Genomic DNA, 17,857 nt, shown 5'->3' on the forward strand with positions numbered 1-17,857 from the left:
TCGAGGCAGAAAGCTTGAAAAATTTAACACACCTTTTGCCGAATTAAAGCGGCTTACAAGAGACATAAACGTGCTCATTGCTTTCTAGAAGGACACAAGACTGACTTTAGGCACCTCACAAATTGTAAAGAATATAACTGAAATTAAAAGTACAAGTCACTTAACTAAAGCAGTCAAAGGCCGCCACAGAATCGTGTCCATACAAACCAGAGTGTTCAACATCACATACTTTCAATTCCCGGCAGCAACATTCAACAGCATCAAAGTCCCACAGCCTGATCGATCAGCCTGCTTGAAGCTCTCAGTCTCATCTGCTTTCTGTCCACTTGCTTTAAAAAGGCTCTCTTGTATTGGGTGCACCGAAGTAATCGATAGGAGGTAAAATACTAAGCAAGAATAGTTTTTCAATTGCCGATTAGCTACGTTGGGTGTACGCTGACTGAAGTCGTTAGACTGATCATACCAAGAGAAAATACTACGCTACTGATTTTGCGGCCTCGTGATCTTAACAGCTACACTATATACTTATATATCCCCCATAGCTAAAAGGTGCATGTCTCTATAGATCAACTTTACCAAGTCTACTGAGATTAAGCTGACCAAAACAAGAAACTCAAAAGTTAACCAAATGAACTTTATTAAATACTAGAAACGAGCTTGATTGACTTCCATGGTAAAATCATAAGCACATTTTCATTTGTTCATGTCAATCCTCTTCGGACGAAGATGAGGCAGGCGGGATAACAGAAACCCTGATGCTTACACCATACGAGAACTGAATGCCATTTCCCTGGAATGGAGTGCATTTCTGTACTCTGAAATTATGAGTGGAGTCCTCTTCTAGCTCCCTCCTGAAGCAAGGCTCTACCCACAGCCAGTAATCCGTAAAGCGATCACTATCCTCTGGCCCAGTTATCCCTTTCCATATCTGCTTTCCGTAGGCCTGTTTCACGTCTTGGGAAATTTCCTGTAGTGTTTCAGCAAAGGGGTCTTCTTCTTCTATCGATAAAACATCCCTCAGATTTCCCGTTTGCGGCATTACGTGTTCTCCTTGGTAGGTTCCTTCAAACTCCATTCCTACGAGCGGTTTGTATTTCAGCTTTAGATCGTTCATGATCGACTCGTGATCTGACATTTTTTATCATTAAAAAGCTATGACTAAACCGACTTCGTCTTGCTAACTTAATGTAGCACCTCAAAAGTTGAAAGAGAAAGAGGAAGTTGGAGCAATTAACATATCACATTAGTCATGTGACCAGCAACAACGATTTTGATTGGCTATCGTATCAGTTAACTCAGTGGGGCAATAGTACGTCACTTTCACAATCGACTCCACCCTTTTTCTCAGAAATCAGTCAACATTATTAGAATAAACGCTGAGTGATACATACTGAAGCGATGTACGAATTATATCGGGGCACAAATGGACTGAATACCGACAAAGCCAATGTCATAACGTTCTTGTTTCGCCCAAACCCAAGCCACTGCTTTTAGTTTCCACAGTGAGCGATTCAAGTTTACTCGTAGGAGACCAAGGCGTAATGTAAAAGTTGTTTGGATTGAACATTGAAAATAATGCGTGCGTTTAATGCGGAATAAATTAGTAAGAAAAGTTGATAAACGTCACCTGGTCTCATTTTGAGCCTCTTTACGGTCAGCTTTATCGCAATTCAGTTGAACGAGAGAGAGAGAGAGGGTGATACAGGTCTCTAATGTTACTCTAGGGATAATTCACTTCCACAGACTTTCACAGATTTTGCTGAACAATTTTGTTAACTAGCAAAACAAGCAATTAATAACCCATGATTCGCGGCCCAAACAAAATCTCATTCGCTATTATCGATTCCCAAACTTAATTAATATTAGCAACTACAGATTTATAACCTTTTCTCTCAAGCCAAAGTTGGTCGCAAATGCGATGTTTGACACGCAATCCTCTGTAGCCATGCGACCGCGTTCCACACATTACAATACCAAGAATTATTTTCAAGTTTCAGAATATACAACAGTAATACCATGTGTACTGTATGTGTAGAACAAACTAAAATTGAATCAATTCCAAACGGTTGATTGTAAGCGTTTTTCTTTTAATTACCCAATGATATTAGTAGTTCACAAAGTCAGCAAGTTATGTTATAATTAAAGAGAGCGGATTTAAACTTCATAACCCTCACAGACATCATACTCGGTTCTAGCAGATAATTACGTGTAATGATCTGCTAAAACCAAGGCGTAACAGAAAGAGTAACCGAAAGTACATGAAGAACACATAGGAACTCTTCCTCCATTTTGTGTTTTATACTGGCCGATGCACTGTGAAAATTAACATTTTCCTTTCTTCTATAACTAGTCAAAAGCGAAAATTACCACAGATGAGGCAACAAGCTAAGATTGAATAGAAAGTCGCAAGACTGACATTAGAAACCTCACAAATTGCAAAGAATATAACTGAAATTAAAAGTAAAAGTCAGTTTGAACAAGCCATTTAACTAATAAAGCAGTCGAAGGTCGCCACAGAATCGTTTCAATGCTAAAACTACAGCAGTGTTCAAGATCAGATACTTCTTCGAATCCCGCAGCCACGTGTGCCACACGCGGCCACACAGTCGAGGAAAAAGATTAATAAAACAAATAACTTTTGCTAAATTGAAAGCAGTACAACTTACAACGAATACAGAAAGTGTTCAGGTTACGGTAAGCCGTCAAAGGCCACAGAATCGTTTCAATGCTAAACTACAGCAGTGTTCAAGATCAGATACTTTCAATTCTCTTGGCCACGTTAACAGCAATCGAAGTTACAAAGCCTGTTCTTATCTTCTTGCTGTCCTCGTTCTAAAAGAAGTCTTGCTTGTATCGCTTGGACCGAGGTATGTGATATATGAAGGAAAAAAACTTGAACAGGTAGTTTTACAATTGCTGTTTAGCCACTTTGACTGTGATGTTTAAGTCGCAGGCAAAACGAAAGTTGATGGATTATTCAAAAGATTATACTAATTTCATGGTCTCACGATCTAGATAGCTACGCCAAACAAAGTCTTGAAATCTGTCTGGTTGAGAACATAGCTAAAAGATGTGCGTACTTCTTTATAATTTAACTTTACTGAGATGGCTGAGATGTTCCTGTGGGAGGCGGCGGGATGACAGAAACTTTGATGCTGACGCCACAGGTGAAAGTACCAGCGCCGCACACAAATGGAGAACATTGAGCTATGCTGAAACGGTAAGACATCCCTTCCGTCAGGTCTTGATTAAAGCCAGGTTCAACCCACAGCCAGTAATTAGTAAAGAATGGGCTGTCCTTTGGGCCGGTGATTCCTTTCCAAACACTTTTCCCATACTTGCCGAGCACGGTACTTGAAATTCCACTAAGTGTTGCCGTGAAGGAGCTATTGACTGCGCTCGCTGGCAGCCATAAGACAACCCTTTCATTGCCGGTCTGTGGCATAGTGAATTCCTTATGGTGAACTGTCGCCTCAAACACCATTTCTACAAGCGGCTTGTATATCGTCTCAAGATCGTCTGTGATCGACATCTCTCTTTTCTTGGTTCCGGCTGAGGCGCTGACTAAACTGACTTTGTCTTAATGTTAAAAGTGAAAGAGGAAATTGTAGAGCAAAAATATTCCATTAAGAGTCTCGCTCATTGATTGGCTATTGAATTCGCTCAGCTGGGCAATAGTACGTCACTTTCACAATAGACCTCACCCTTTTACTTAGGGTTAGTAACTGACTCGTCCCCAGTCGTCTTCATATAGGACCATATAGCACGCGGCAAAGGGAGAAGCTCGCGCGCGAGGTGGGGGAGCAGGGGTTGAGATACATCTCTGTAAAAAAATCATAACAAATTCGATCAAGTTTGTTTACTTCTAACCCCCCCCCCCCCCCCACTCCCCACTCGCCCAATACTGGATCGAAGATCAGAATTCGTAGCTAAAATATACAATATAGGGACGCTGACAAAGGACACATGGGTAGATCCAGCCTAAGATTGAGTTTGGTCTTTGTATAAAATGATTGAAACTAAAGAGTGTTCGCTCTCATCGGCAGAAAGGTGAGGCCACGTTACATGATTTTAGCTGATTTTCCGTTGTTGAACAGCCAAATATTCAACTTTTGAGTCTATAACCGACAATGACGGAAACCTCAGAACAGTCTTTTTCGAGTATTGTGACTGAATAATACATCGGTCATTTCCAGCGGTGCTTAATTACTGATCCTCCTTTCCCCGGCAAAAGCATAGCATTTGCTCACGTTTCTAATGCTGGGGGTTGGACATCAGTCTAACGCAAGGCCTCCGAAGGTCTCCTCTGTTTAATACTACTTAGAATCCTGCTTTGGTTTTGGTGATCAGGTTAATGATCAGCAACATGATGCAAAGAGGAGAAATTTAAGCGATTGTAGATCGACTTAAAGATCGCTTATTGGAAGAATACTGGAACGCAGCTTTTCTATGTGTCCTATTTTGTCCTAGTTCAATTTTGGATGCAATAAACTCAGAAGCGAGGAATTTGCCTTCTTCTTCGCTGTAATCTCTAGTCTGCGGTTTCGCATTGCGCATTGCGCAAAACCCCCAAAACCACAGGTAACCAAAGCGTATACTATAAGACCCATGCCGCCCACTTAGCCAATCAGATGCAAAATCAAAACCAATCGTGACTTGGTCACGCACGTTTTCCCGCGCTTGGCGCTGGTGGCGTGTAATTGATTTTATGTTCCCGAGGCTCTCTCCTCTGCAGAGGCCTCTTTTATTCTTTTCGTATGGGCTGGGGGAGAGGTGAAAAGTAAGCGCGTGGAGCCTGGGGAGAAAGGAATTACTGAAGAAGAATTTTTTTGATTGGCTGTTTCAAACAAATTAAAGAAATCTTGAACGGAAGTCAAAAACACCAAACACCACCACTGCATACATAAAGACCGGAAGTACTGGAATCTAGGACTGGAAATCCTGCGTTTTCAGAGCCCTTCATTTCTTGTGCCTAGGCCCTGCCAGCTAAGAAAAGCGGAAAGGGCTTTTGGGGACGAGATTGGAGCCTTTGTGGAGGAGAGAGTGCCCGAGGGGAAACGTGCTGATTGGCTGATTGTGCCATTTACGTTTGTTGCAAGTTGTTTTGCAGAAATCATCCCAAATAAACCCAGGTCTTCGTTTAATAATCCCCATATAATAACATATTTACAGGGTTCGTACACTTTACAGGCCAAAAATTCAAGGACTTTTCAAGGACTTTCCAGGACCCTTCTTGGAAATTTCAAGGACTTTTTTCATGAAATTTACCCCAAATCAACGATTTGCAGTCTGTTGTGCCGTTGATGTGCTTGCTGAAGAACTAAAAAAATCGCTTATTTTGGCGGTCTTCTCATTGCTTGAAGCCTTTTGATGTTCAATAAAAAAATCAGGGACTTTCAAGGATCGAAACCCAATTTCAAGTACTTTTAAGGCCTTGAAATCGAACTCCTGAAATTCAAGGGTTTTCAAGACGCGTGCACTGAAACCCTGACATAACAATGCTTGAGACAATGAAAGAAGCAAAGGTTACTTTAATATCTACAGTCTGTTAATACAAAATTATATCAAAGTCAGCGAGAAAGTATCAGCCACTATCCAGGTTCCTTATGAAGTTTTCCCCAGGTGACGTCACACATCTGCAGCTAAGCACAGAATCCTTCTGCTGTCTTTATTTTCAGCTTGCCACTACCAGCGGATGAGCGCTAGGATGACAAGCGTTTACCTAAAATCACAAAACAAAACAGGACCAGGTTTAATTTTGGTTCATTAGTATCTTTATGTTAGCTTTGGGTGGCGCAGTGGTTCTTATGGTTAGTGCCCTGGACTACGGATCCAACGGTCCAGGTTCGAGCCCTGGCTGGAGTCACTGTGTTGTGTTCTTGGGCAAGACACTTTACTCTCACAGTGCCTCTCTCTACTCAAATGTATTACTATAAACATGGGTACCAGCTAATTTAATGCTGGGGGGTAACCCTGTGGTGGACTAGCATCACATCCAGGGAGAAGTAGAAACTTAAACCGGGCTCCAGCCTGATGGACCACCAGGCTCGAACACAGACTTTACCTAGACTATGACTTATGTTAGCTTGCCCATTTTTTGACCAATTGAAAGCCAAGAGTAGTGGTGTCACATGATGATAAATTGCACATGCAGTTGTTGGCTCTTTGATTGTCAAAAAGTTCCCAAAAAATAATAAAAAAGTTTACAACAAGGGAGTCAAAAAATAAAAGAAAACAAACCCTAGCAGATTTGCTGCATGGGCATTATTTATTCTGAATTTATAATAATAATAATAATAATAATAATAAATAATATTTTAAGAGGAGGCCTCCAATCACCTAGGGGGTGGTTTTCAGGAGGGTCCTCTGAGAAAATAAATGTTAAACATTAAAATACATTAAAATCTAAAATACAATAAAAAGACAAAACCCATGTTGTATGCTAACTAAGATTAAAAACTAGGACAAGAATTAAAATACTACTAACTAAGGTTAAAAATGGGAAATAAAAAAGTATTAAAATCTAAAGAGAAGAGCAAGTGTCACAGATCTAAAATATAAAATAACTACCTACTGTCCTAAAAAAACTAATTACAAATAGTTATCTATTAACATTATATAACATTGTGCAACTAAAAATATTTGTTCATTGTCTAAAATGTTTATCCAGTAAGAACTTTGTAAGGGTTTTCTTAAAAATCTCGCATGGCATCGGCTTTCTTAAAAATTCTGGAAGAGACAACCAGTCATTTGTAAAGCGGAAGTAGGATACTCTCTTTCCGCTTTCCGTTTTAGGTCGTTCCGTTTTTTCTCTAGCCAACTCCCATGGCTAAAACCAATTTTAACAAACAGAATTTTACTTTAAACAATTCAAAAACCCTGAAGGGTTAGGTTATGGTTAGTGGTCGGGTTAAAGTTAGGCCTTCTTCTCTCATGTAGGGGATGAAGTACATTTTTTCTTCAGATGTCGTGATTTTAGGGAGGCTCCTACTTGGGGAGGAGCATTTTATTATCAAGAAAATACAAATGACATTTTATTTAATCAACATTACCTTCCTCATCCACCCATGGGAGGCCCCGGGTTGTAAGGTGCACCTAAGAACAGCAAAGAAAATGATAAGATCAGAATACAGTAAACTCTTTCTTAACAGACACCTCTTTAAGATGGACACCTGGTGTTGGTCCTGTCCCTAAAAATTTTTCAGTCATTTTACTGAAACTAAACTCTCTATAAGACAGACACCCCTGTACAATGGACAGTTGGAGCCGGTCCCAATCGTGTCCGTTTTAGAGAGAGTTGACTGTACATGCTTTTGACACTTGTCTGTTGAATGTTAAACAAGACAAAAAAGAGAATTGTATATTATGCACAAAATTCCTATCACATTTCAGTTTTGAGTCAGTTGGTGAAGTAACTGTATGTTTTGCTTTAGGTGGAAGATGGTTAGTGTGCCAGACTCTGGATTGAGCTATCCACTGGCAGGCGCAAGCACTGGCTGGTGTCACTGCACTGTTTTCCTAGGCAAGGCACTTGACTTGAAGTGCCTCTCTCCACTGAATTGGGTGGTACCGAATGGATACTTCCAATTTTAGTGCTTTGTGGAGGGGGGGGGGGGGAACCCCACAATGGACTACACTATAGCATCACATCCAGTGGAAGTAGAGTACTCCTAGTCATTCATGCTACAGAAACCAGGATAAGCTCTGGCAGTACTAGTATGGGATGCTTAGCTCAGTGTAGAGTTGACCCTTTTTGGTTTCAGCATTAATTGAAAGCTATTATTTGGATATGGATTATGGAAAAAACTTCATTTTTACTTACCACCTCCTCCCCCACCAACTCTTCCAAACCTTCTACCAGGCGGTCTTGGAGGCCTAAATAACGAAAAATAAGGTGAAGAATTAAAGCCGATTTACATGGAACGATTTTGTTGCATGCGACAAGCTTACAACACGCCTACGCCAGTCGTAAGCGAGTTGTAGGTTTGATTTGACATGACACAATTGGTGTTGTACGTAGGCCTGTCGTAAGCATGTCACAAGGGTGCCGCATGCGACAAAATCATACTATGACCGTAAATCGGGCTTTATATAAATATTCTGGCAACAAATGACTTTCCATGTAAACTACATGTAAGATTATTAACAATTCTTGCATCTTATGCAAGTCAAAAATGAACAACTTTTATTTGCCACAAATACATAAGATAATGTACAAATTTAATACCATTGATTAGGCCAAAGTTCTTAACAAATTAATGAGCACTTACACTGTAAAAAAATTATTACTATTAATCTGAAAACAAACTTACCCTCCTCCTGGACGATACTCAGAACTTGCATATGAGTTACCATGCTTTGTGAGTCCAGGCTGTTAAAAAAAATAAAGTAAACAATACTTAACTATTTGTAGATGGAGTCCAATTTTGATACGAGTGAGTAACAAAATGGGATGACTGCAGAGCAGGGCCAATTTCGTTATCAGAAGTATATAATAAACTAATAGGGGTTTGACTGTATGCTACCCACTTGCTGCTATTTGGTAAATAGTATTAGAGCGGTTTTCACTTGAGTGTCGAAAGTAAATTGCGTTTGCTTTGGTTTTGCATTACTACGCTTAGTGATTGGTTTGAAAACCGCGCCACTTTCTCAGCCAATCACAGTAAAACCAAAACCAATCGTGACTCGCTCGCGCACGTTTTCCCGCGCTTCGTGCCAGCTACATGTATTTGCTTCGAGTTTTGATTGGTTCACTGGATTGTCTGTGTTTTTGTGATTGGCCAGAGTATTACTTTGGTTTTGGTTTTATGACACTCAATTGAAAACTGCTCTATTCTGAGAGCCTTTGAGCAATAGGGACCACATAAATTTCTAATCAGCGAATAAAATTTATCCAGTGTATATGTTGTGGTTCAATTTTTCCCCTGGTTTAAGTTTCATTTTCCTTTGTTTTAAACTCATTATCATACATTACCATACCACAAATACAAAGGAAAAGAAAATTTGAACCAAGGATAAAAATTAAACCACAACATTTACAAGAATAATGGTAAATGGGACTACCACATAGCGGGAGTCTCACATCTTATAGTTATAGTATTAAACATTATGATTTAAGGTGATTCCACTGAAATAGGAGGAGTATTAAAAATTTTCTGAAACTTGGTCCAGGCTACAATTATGTTATGAGCATTAAAAAAATGAAATAAAAAATGGGGGTCACCGCACTAGTTTTTGTGTAAAATGGATGGGCATTAGAGCAAATATACGACCCGCAAGATATATATTAGGAACCCTAGTAATCCGAATGGGGATCGCTATTGTTTCCAGAAAAAAACATTTTTGCATTAAAGAATAAGTCTAGTTCAACAAAACAGACTTTGATCTTATATTAAAAACTATTCTTATTGTACAGGAATTAAGATAATGAAAGAAATTTAAGATTTTGCTTCGTGTGCACGCCAACAGCACTACCTAAAAACGTTTTTTTTTTACGACATTAAAATTAAAATATCTCAATGTAGAATTTTAAACCTTTTTTTTAAATCGCAATATATTGTAGACAACAGTATGACATTTAAATTAATGCTTAAAAAATGGGGGTCACCGTGCTCGTTTAAGAGAAAATGACCATTTATTTCCTTACCGAGCTTAGCCTGAAGGGAATCTCGTAGTGTTTTGTGTGCGCGCGCGCCGTGCGCGCGCTAATTTCGGAAAGCTTATGCGCAGAAAGGATGCGCAATGCAATACCGTGGAATCACCTTAAAAATAATAGTAATTGGACTGAGTGAAGTACAATTTAGGGAGTAATCAGGTGAGTAATTTCTAAAATATTATTAACAGAGCATGCAGCACAAGGTCGATTTGAAATTATAATTACTCTCTGAATTGTACGACACAATGTAATTAATCATATCAGTAACAAAACTCAAGGTTAGGAAGACTTTGAGAACCTTTTCGTGTGAAAAAGTGTTAGGTTAATTCAATTGGCTGTACCAGCAGTAGGAAAACTGCAAAAAAGAACCCATTTTAATGCACACAATTGACTGACAAATGGCGTAGGTGTCCAATTACAGGTATCCAAATTATTTGAAGTTGTTCAAATTACCTGTAATTCGACACCCATGTAATTGCACGCCAATTATGCGACAAATAGGTGTGTGCAGAACCAATCAAAATCGAAAATTTTGTTATCGATACCATTAGCTACACAGTATTAAAGTACAGTTGTATCATATAGATGACTGTTTAATATAAGCATAAGCTTATGTTTTCTTGTGCAGAGCAAACGTGATTCAGCTCATTTTGTATATTTTAAAGGAACTATAAAGCAATAGACAATATTCTTACTCAATGACATGCAGCAATAGGAAATACTGTGAATGAAGCTTATTAAATGCCTATTATTCATAAAGAGTAATTTGATTTTCTACAGATTTTTAATGAAACAACGAGAAGCCTGGAATATACGTACTCACCGAAAACATGGTATGGAAGCTGTTGGCATATTAAGAAAGGAAGAGAAAAAAAAGGGAAAAAAATCAGTGCTACAAATCGCAGAGGCTTAAGGATAAACAATCAGAAAGGACTAGAAAAATTAGATGAATGTATTACGTGTAAATGTCCACAATGAAATAAAACGTCATATGAAAATGTGTCTTACAATAAAATCACGAAGTTGACCATTCCCCAAAAGACATCTGAGAAAATTGACAATCTCCATATTGATCTGTTTTCTAAAACGTTGCCTGTGGATGGAAACGACAAAATGTTAGAATACAACCCATAATCGAGCGACTTTCGATTCCCAAAATTTCACTTACTTCCCGAGACGTAAACCATTTTGATGAATCAGTTTTTATTTTGATTGCGCAAGGCTTGGAACGAGCCTCTTTTTCATGATTTCGAGTGGGAGACTGAGCCCGACGGTGTCCAATTACTATAGCAACTGTAGTTTTGGTTGGAAAATGGCGGTGTTTTTGTAGTAAAATTTGGAATTTCTTTTTCGAGAGTTAAAAGCTATTAACTTGGCTGGAAAACTGTTAAGACGCTGCCAGAAATATGGGGAAGAAGAAAGCAAAAGAACCAGAAACTCCCGCTAAAGACGAGGTGGGTAATTTTGCATAAAAGTTCAGGTGAAATCTACCAATCGATTTCTCTGAATGAAGTTGACTTTTTGAAGTTGTGGAGAACCTGAAGTCGCGTCCTTTTTAATTCATTCATTCACGGAAAAATAACGCAATCGAACATTAAAATGGTGCTTTGAAATCAAATTATTTTCTTATCTAACGCGCTGGATTATTAGTAGATGTGCTAGCAACAAAACAGAATGGTTCTGTTCAGGAATTCAGAGGCAAGTAAACAAGGTTTCTATGCCATTGACATATTAAATTGAAAGTTAATTTTTCCGGACTTTTTTTGTCAAGGTTTTATAACCTCTGTTCTCGTTGCAGTTTAGATTTTTGCTCGATCGAAAGTTTTCATTATTTCGACAAATGTTTCGATTACTTCCAAGGTTTTTGCCATGAAGTAAAATGTAATTTGAAAGATGATAGGATGGTCCTAGCGCTAGGATGATCCTAGCGTTAGGGCCAAATGCAACCATTCACATGTAAACTGAAAGCTGAAAACTTATGGCGGTCGGATGATCCTAGTACTAGGATGATCCTAGCACTAGGATCATTCCATTTTACATGAAAGGAGGATGATCCTTGTGCTAAAATCATCCTCTTTCCATGTAAATGGGCCGTAAGACTTGGCTCTTTGATCAGGAAAATGCAGCTTTCAAATAAGGATCATTTGTGCATCAATATTATCATATCCTTTTCGTTTCAGCTTTTTGTGCTGTAGTTAACATACATCGGTTCATCTTTTTTGAGCAATAAATAGCTTTATTATTATTAACAAGGATATGCATCTGCATAGTTTAAATGTACATGTTTGTACAATTTTACAGTAACAATACAATTTCCTATTATTTATATAATTCACACTTTCCCCAATTAGCACTTAAGTACAAAATTGTTTGACACATTTTTAAGATACGGTGTAAAGCTTTTTGATGAATTGTTGAAATTGTTGTAAAAACAGTAGAATAGAGCAGTTTTCACTTGAGTGTCGAAATTAATTTGCATTTGCTTTTGTTTTGCGTTCACTATGCTTAGTGATTGGTTTAAATATTTCGCGCCACTTTCTCGGCCAATCAGGAGTAAAACCAAAACCAATTGTGACTCGCTCGCGCACGTTTTCCCACGCTTCGCGCCAACTACATGTATTTGCTTCGAGTTTTGATTGGTTCACTCGATTGTCTGTGTCCTTTGTGATTGGCCAGAGTAATTTCTTTGGTTTTGGTTTTACGACACTCAATTGAAAACTGCTCTACTAAATATTTCAGGAGCAAGTCACAATTGGTTTTGGTTTCTTCTGATTGGTTGTGAAAGGGGCGCATGTTTATTTTTAAACCAATCAAAAGCGAAGTAATGCAAGCTAAAGCAAATTCTAATTTTCTGACACTCAAGTGGAAAACACTCTTATAAGATGTAGAAAAGTAAACAAGATAAGGTTGAAGTAGGTTATTACATGTACATGAAGATTATTTATAAAATGCAGAAAAAGTTCTGTGATTACAAGGCAAGTTTTAAATAGTTCAGTAAAATTTCCATGCTACACACTCCTGCATGTGTAAATATTTTCCAAAAAATCTATTGATGGCTGTACGTACCTTGCGAAAGTTTATTTTAAATGTTTTTCATTATATTTTTATTTAAGTTACGTTTTATTGGCTAAATCGTGCAAATTTAGTCCTGTGAAATTTGCCCATACCATTTTTCGTGAAGTTAAGTTCCCGTGAAAAGTAGCAATAAAAATAAAGGTAACTGATTAATGTTCAATCATCTTGTCGACAGTTTGACCCACTGGAACTCGTCAGCAAGAAGCCTCATACAGTTGTTCTGATGCTGGACTCTCCAGAAGAACATGTTCTGCAGTCAGCCTGTGAAGCATTGTACAAATTCTCAGAGAAATGTAAGTTTAATCAATCAGCTAATGGTTTTCTATTCAGTTTTACATGTATATACTAATAGTTCTGTATCTTTAAAGTCCTATACATTTATGTTCAGTTTGCTGCAGTCTGCTGTACGTATGTAGTAGTGTTAGTGTAGTTTTCAGTGAAATGCGAACTCTGAAATTCAAATCCAACTAACGACTACGTTTTTCGCTACCCTCAATCATAATTATGGCATCAGCCAACGAACCACGAAAAACAGAAACTCGCAAAATGGATCAAAATCTACCAATCACAGCTGACAGATGTGACCTTTTGACCTCATTGAAGTGAAGCAATAATGCGTTTATTGCAGGTTTAGAATAATTTCATCTCACTGACTGAAGTTGAAACATTGTGCAAATAATATAGATTTCCTGGCAAGTCAAAGGTGTATAACAAGTGTTAGGCTTAATTCTCATTTGCCTTTCATACTGCAAATTTATGTGTTGCTTGCCCACAATGCAGTTGACTTACTAATCATAGTACCTTACCCCGAGGGGGAGGGGGGACTGGGCTGGAAATTCTTTTTTGTCATGCCACCCGGTCATGTACAATGACTGCCACTTTGTTCCATGAGGTAAAACCCAAAGCTGTCCTTTCTTTCTCTGATCTGCAGCTCTCAACAGATCCCGCTCAGTCTGGCACATCTAATAGTGGACATCTTCCATAAAATTTTAATCAGTAGCCCAACAGGAAAATCCTCTAACCCTGAGCTAGGATGTGACACCATTTGCACGTGTTCATCCTGGGATGCCGGGACGTAAGCCGTCCCGCCCGAGTTGACTTCATCTCGCCCATGCTTACATTTCATCATGAAAGGACTGTTTATATGGCGTTTTTCATCACGTTTCATCCCAGTTCTCAGGAAAGGGATGAAATCATCCGGGATGAGTTCATCCCGGGGCGAAATCAAGTAGACAGCAACAAGAAAATGGCCAGACACCAAGATGAATTCATCCTGGGAAAATCAGGGAAAGTCATCCCTTAAACTATGCAGTTCATGATCAGTCAGCTAATAACCTTTTATTAATTCTTGCAGGTGACGAGAACCGACAGGAGCTGTTGAACCTTGGAGTGCTAGAGCCTCTGTTGAAGCAGGTTTTGTCTGAAGATAAAGTAGTGCGAAGGAATGCTACCATGTGCCTTGGAACCATGGCTCAGAATGGTCAGTGTATTAATAAAGCCACAGTTAGCATTTTTTTTTATCAAGTCCTGTTTGGGCTACAGTTTCTGGCCTTTCAACCCAGGAGAATACCTCAGAATAACTTCTTAAATAAAATATTAACCAGATAGAATCATCACCCCTACCAACTTACCATTACGTAACATGTCGCAAGCAATCTGTCAACATACACCACAGGAATTTATGCACTTTTTACTGTATGTGATTTTTCATTTCGGTTAATGGTTTCTTAAATGCTTATAACGGTTACTGAGGAACATTTTAATCGACTGATGCAATATAAATGTAGTTGCAGCCTCTAAGCTAGAGAACTTTTTTTTATTGCATACTTACATACATGTACAGTTACACACACTTACACTTATATTAACTGACATATGTATAAATACGCTTTTAATTAATTATTAATATTTTTTCAGTTAATGTTAAAAAAGAACTTCGAAAGTTGTCTAGTATTCAGCCACTGGTCGAATTGCTGGGACCTGAAGGTAAGCTGATCTGTGAGATATTATGAGAAATTTAAATGCATATGATAAATTTGTCATAAGTTTGACTTTATTTACTAATTTCTCAAATACAAAGAGTAATTTTAATTTCAACTTATTTTATAGCTGTAAATGAGTGTACTCCATCCAGCCTGTAGAAATTATGATTCAATCAACTCAATCAACTTTATTATTAAAATAAACTATAATAATGGTTTTAATTAATGATTTTATGAAGAAATTTAAACCTTAAATTGGAATTCTCTGAATGTCAAATTAAAATTTTGTCAGTTGAAACTGTTACAGTGTTTTTAGTTATATTTTGACCATTTGAATATTTATTACTTCAAAATAATTAGAGCAAGTCAGACATAATTTTGTTGTTTTTTGTCATAATTTCAGAGGATGTTTTGTGTCATGAATTTGCAAGTTTGGCAATTGCATCAATGGCTGGTAAGTGTTATTATTGGTACAAAAATTCCTTGAACAAACACTGCATTTTACAGTCATGTACAGTGCACATGTACAAGGCTAGTAAAAGTGTGAGTGTACGGTTGAAGCTCTCTTAACAGACACTCTTGTAAGCGGACAGCTCTACATATGTTACAGGTCAAAATTAGCTTTTTTTTTATAAGGTCATTTTTTTCAACCTAATTTATTTATTTTAAGCTTGGTTTAATTAGTTTTTAACCTAGTTTATTTTTTTATACTAGGTTAATTAGTAGAAAATTAAAATTAAAACAACTCCCCTCCCTCGCTGTCTTTGTACCCCTCCTCCATCCTTACTTACCCTCCCCTACCATCTGATATTATTCCCCCGCCCCCATCAATGAAGTATCATCTTTTTTTTTTCCTTTTTACAAACCTGCACTTCTAGTATTTGAACTCTCAACCTCCAGATTTGCTGTCTTCTGTAACCCCATATCCACTTTGCCACACAGGAAACGTTGGGTGAACCACTATTTTTTTTTTTAAAAAAATGACTCCAATCTACATATAATTCCTAACCCTTATAATAACCCTAAAGTTTAACAAGGTTGAAAAAATAACGGTACCTTGGTTAAAACAAATTTAACCTGAATTTACAATTGACCTGTAACACATACATGTACAAGATGTACATGTATGCAAAATTAGTAGTTACAGTGTATGTAAAATGTTGATGACTTTTCATTTACATATTAAGAAATTTAATTTTGCATATTGTTGTTTTTTATTAACAGCTGAGTTTTCCTGTAAAGTGGAGATATTTGAACAAGGAGGCCTTGAGCCCATCATTAAGCTTCTGTCATCCACTGACTGTGATGTGCAGGTAATAAAATAAATAAATAAATTGCAAGAAAATTTTGATCTGGTACTAACAACGTAGTCCCTGTGTTTCAACTGTGTTGCATTTTTGAAAAACACACTTTACTATCAAAGTGAATCTTTCCACGTAGGGGAGCTCTGTATAAAGAACTACCAGCAGTTGAGTTTTAGGGCAACTCAACTTGTAAAACTCTGGTTGTATTTCCCTGTGGCAAACCAGCATCCCGTCCAGGGTCATTTAAAGCAAAACAAAACACTCCCAATTTTTTCATGCTACTGAAACTGGAATGCTAGTATAAGCTTCAGTGGGGTGGGCCACTTTTGCCTTGCATGCTCTTAACAGTACCACCCAAAATTTAAAGTTACTATATACATGTACCACAACCACCACTATAAACATATATTTAGAGGAAACTGGGGGGAGACAGGCGAGGGGGGCGGGGGGAGGCCGAGGGGGAGGCGAGGCGGGACTGGGGGGGACCGGTCGAAATAATAAATTTATTTTATTTATTTTTTTCTCGAGACACTTTGTGTTTCTCGCAAATGCATTGTAAGTACCAACCTTCAGCTGACTAACTGTTCAACAAAATTTGCAGAACCGACTTTTATTAATATTGTTTGTTTTTCTTTCTCACAGAAAAATTCTGTTGAAGCCATTTCATTGTTAGTTCAAGATTATCACAGCAGATCAGCAATTAGAGAATATAACGGTGAGTTGACAGTCTTAATCAGTCCTGTTGTCTCGTTCTGCATTGTACTATTTGTTTGTATATCTGTGTAGACCCTTAGAATACCTGCCAACTCTCCAGGATTACACATATCTGAGAGTCTTCCCAAGAAGGCTAAACTGAGTGTTCTCATTTCCAAGCTAGGTCATCAAATTTGCCAGATACGAACAATAAGGCTTAAAATTTTCACTCATTTCTGCTAGGTTTGAACCCACAATTATTTAAAGGTATTAAGTCCCTTTAAAAAGTAGAAAACCATTTTCCATATAATATAGTGAGAAACTATATCATAGACAGTCCCATTTGGCCAATTTTGGACACTGTTGAGACATTACAGTATGTTTATTAGTATAATTATTAACTGTGTGTGATGAGAACTGCAGAGACTGTTTTGAGTCAGCCATTATTTTTTCTGACATTGATAAAGGATACAATCACACAAAACTGGTAATCTCCAGTTGAATAAAATTTCAGTCTCCTAGAGGTTGGCTGGCTTCTCTTCAATCTTGACACACTTTTCACAACCTATGAGCTAAGTAACACAAAACTCTTGGTCTAAAGAAATGTATTTGCTTTGTTTTCTTTAGGTCTGCAGCCACTTCTAGCTTTATTAGATTCTGAGTATGCCATTATTCAGCAGCTTGCATTGGACAGTCTGATACAGATTACACTTGATGGTAATTGAATTAAATAAATCAGGCCCAAACCCTTTCCTCATTTTTCAGAAAAAGGACCCTTCCATTCACCTACAAAAGGGGTGTGATTGCCCTTTCATTAACATACAGTAGGGTTACTTCATCTATTTTCTAAACTTTTCACTTAATATATAAATGACCCCTTTAAAGTATTAATCACGGAAAAAAAAACGCTTCTCAAGTGTCCGTTTCTATCAACTTTATTTTCAAAGTGTCGGTTGTCCGTCTTAGAGAGGTGTCCGTCTTATAGGGAGTTAAGTTACAGTAAAATGACTGAGAAACGGCAGGGACGGGACCAAAAGTACCAGGTGTCTGTCTTATGGAGGCGTCCGTTGAGAGAGAGTTGACTGTACACAAACATATGGCACGCAATATCTCTCAAACCTGCTGCAAAATCAGTGAAGCCTAGAATG

At 37.9% G+C, this 17,857-nt stretch overlaps 2 protein-coding genes across 2 annotated transcripts; one reads left to right on the plus strand and one right to left on the minus strand.

The window, feature by feature from the left end:
- Positions 1-5,511: 5,511 nt before the first annotated feature.
- Positions 5,512-10,880, minus strand: LOC144657257 (selenoprotein K-like). Its single transcript, XM_078517577.1, has 7 exons — positions 10,824-10,880; positions 10,664-10,748; positions 10,479-10,497; positions 8,313-8,371; positions 7,823-7,875; positions 7,053-7,095; positions 5,512-5,722 (listed from the first exon to the last, which is right to left on the minus strand). The coding sequence occupies exons 1-6, from the start codon at positions 10,840-10,842 to the stop codon at positions 7,058-7,060; spliced, it is 273 nt and encodes a 90-aa protein (XP_078373703.1). The 5' UTR covers positions 10,843-10,880; the 3' UTR covers positions 5,512-5,722; positions 7,053-7,057.
- Positions 10,881-10,949: 69 nt separating this feature from the next.
- Positions 10,950-17,434, plus strand: LOC144658065 (armadillo repeat-containing protein 3-like). The gene is made up of 8 exons (XM_078518388.1): positions 10,950-11,109; positions 12,906-13,023; positions 14,085-14,210; positions 14,648-14,716; positions 15,116-15,166; positions 15,937-16,025; positions 16,659-16,731; positions 17,337-17,434. The coding sequence occupies exons 1-8, from the start codon at positions 11,062-11,064 to the stop codon at positions 17,432-17,434; spliced, it is 672 nt and encodes a 223-aa protein (XP_078374514.1). The 5' UTR covers positions 10,950-11,061.
- Positions 17,435-17,857: the final 423 nt, after the last annotated feature.

The sequence above is a fragment of the Oculina patagonica genome, chromosome 6 (genome assembly GCF_052425735.1).
Source record: "Oculina patagonica isolate OP01 chromosome 6, crgOcupat, whole genome shotgun sequence".
Lineage (NCBI taxonomy): Eukaryota > Metazoa > Cnidaria > Anthozoa > Scleractinia > Oculinidae > Oculina > Oculina patagonica.

What these genes read in the sequence shown, in the direction of transcription:
- LOC144657257 (XM_078517577.1), bottom strand. An exon ending in GAGTATCGTCCAGGAGGAGG is followed by an intron (nt 7,876 to 8,312) that starts GTAAGTTTGTTT and finishes TTCGTTATTTAG; the next exon opens with GCCTCCAAGACCGCCTGGTA. An exon ending in AGTTGGTGGGGGAGGAGGTG is followed by an intron (nt 7,096 to 7,822) that starts GTAAGTAAAAAT and finishes TGCTGTTCTTAG; the next exon opens with GTGCACCTTACAACCCGGGG.
- LOC144658065 (XM_078518388.1), top strand. Translation starts at nt 11,062, where the DNA reads ATGGGGAAGAAGAAAGCAAAAGAACCAGAAACTCCCGCTAAAGACGAG. An exon ending in AAACTCCCGCTAAAGACGAG is followed by an intron (nt 11,110 to 12,905) that starts GTGGGTAATTTT and finishes TCTTGTCGACAG; the next exon opens with TTTGACCCACTGGAACTCGT. An exon ending in GGCAATTGCATCAATGGCTG is followed by an intron (nt 15,167 to 15,936) that starts GTAAGTGTTATT and finishes TTTTATTAACAG; the next exon opens with CTGAGTTTTCCTGTAAAGTG.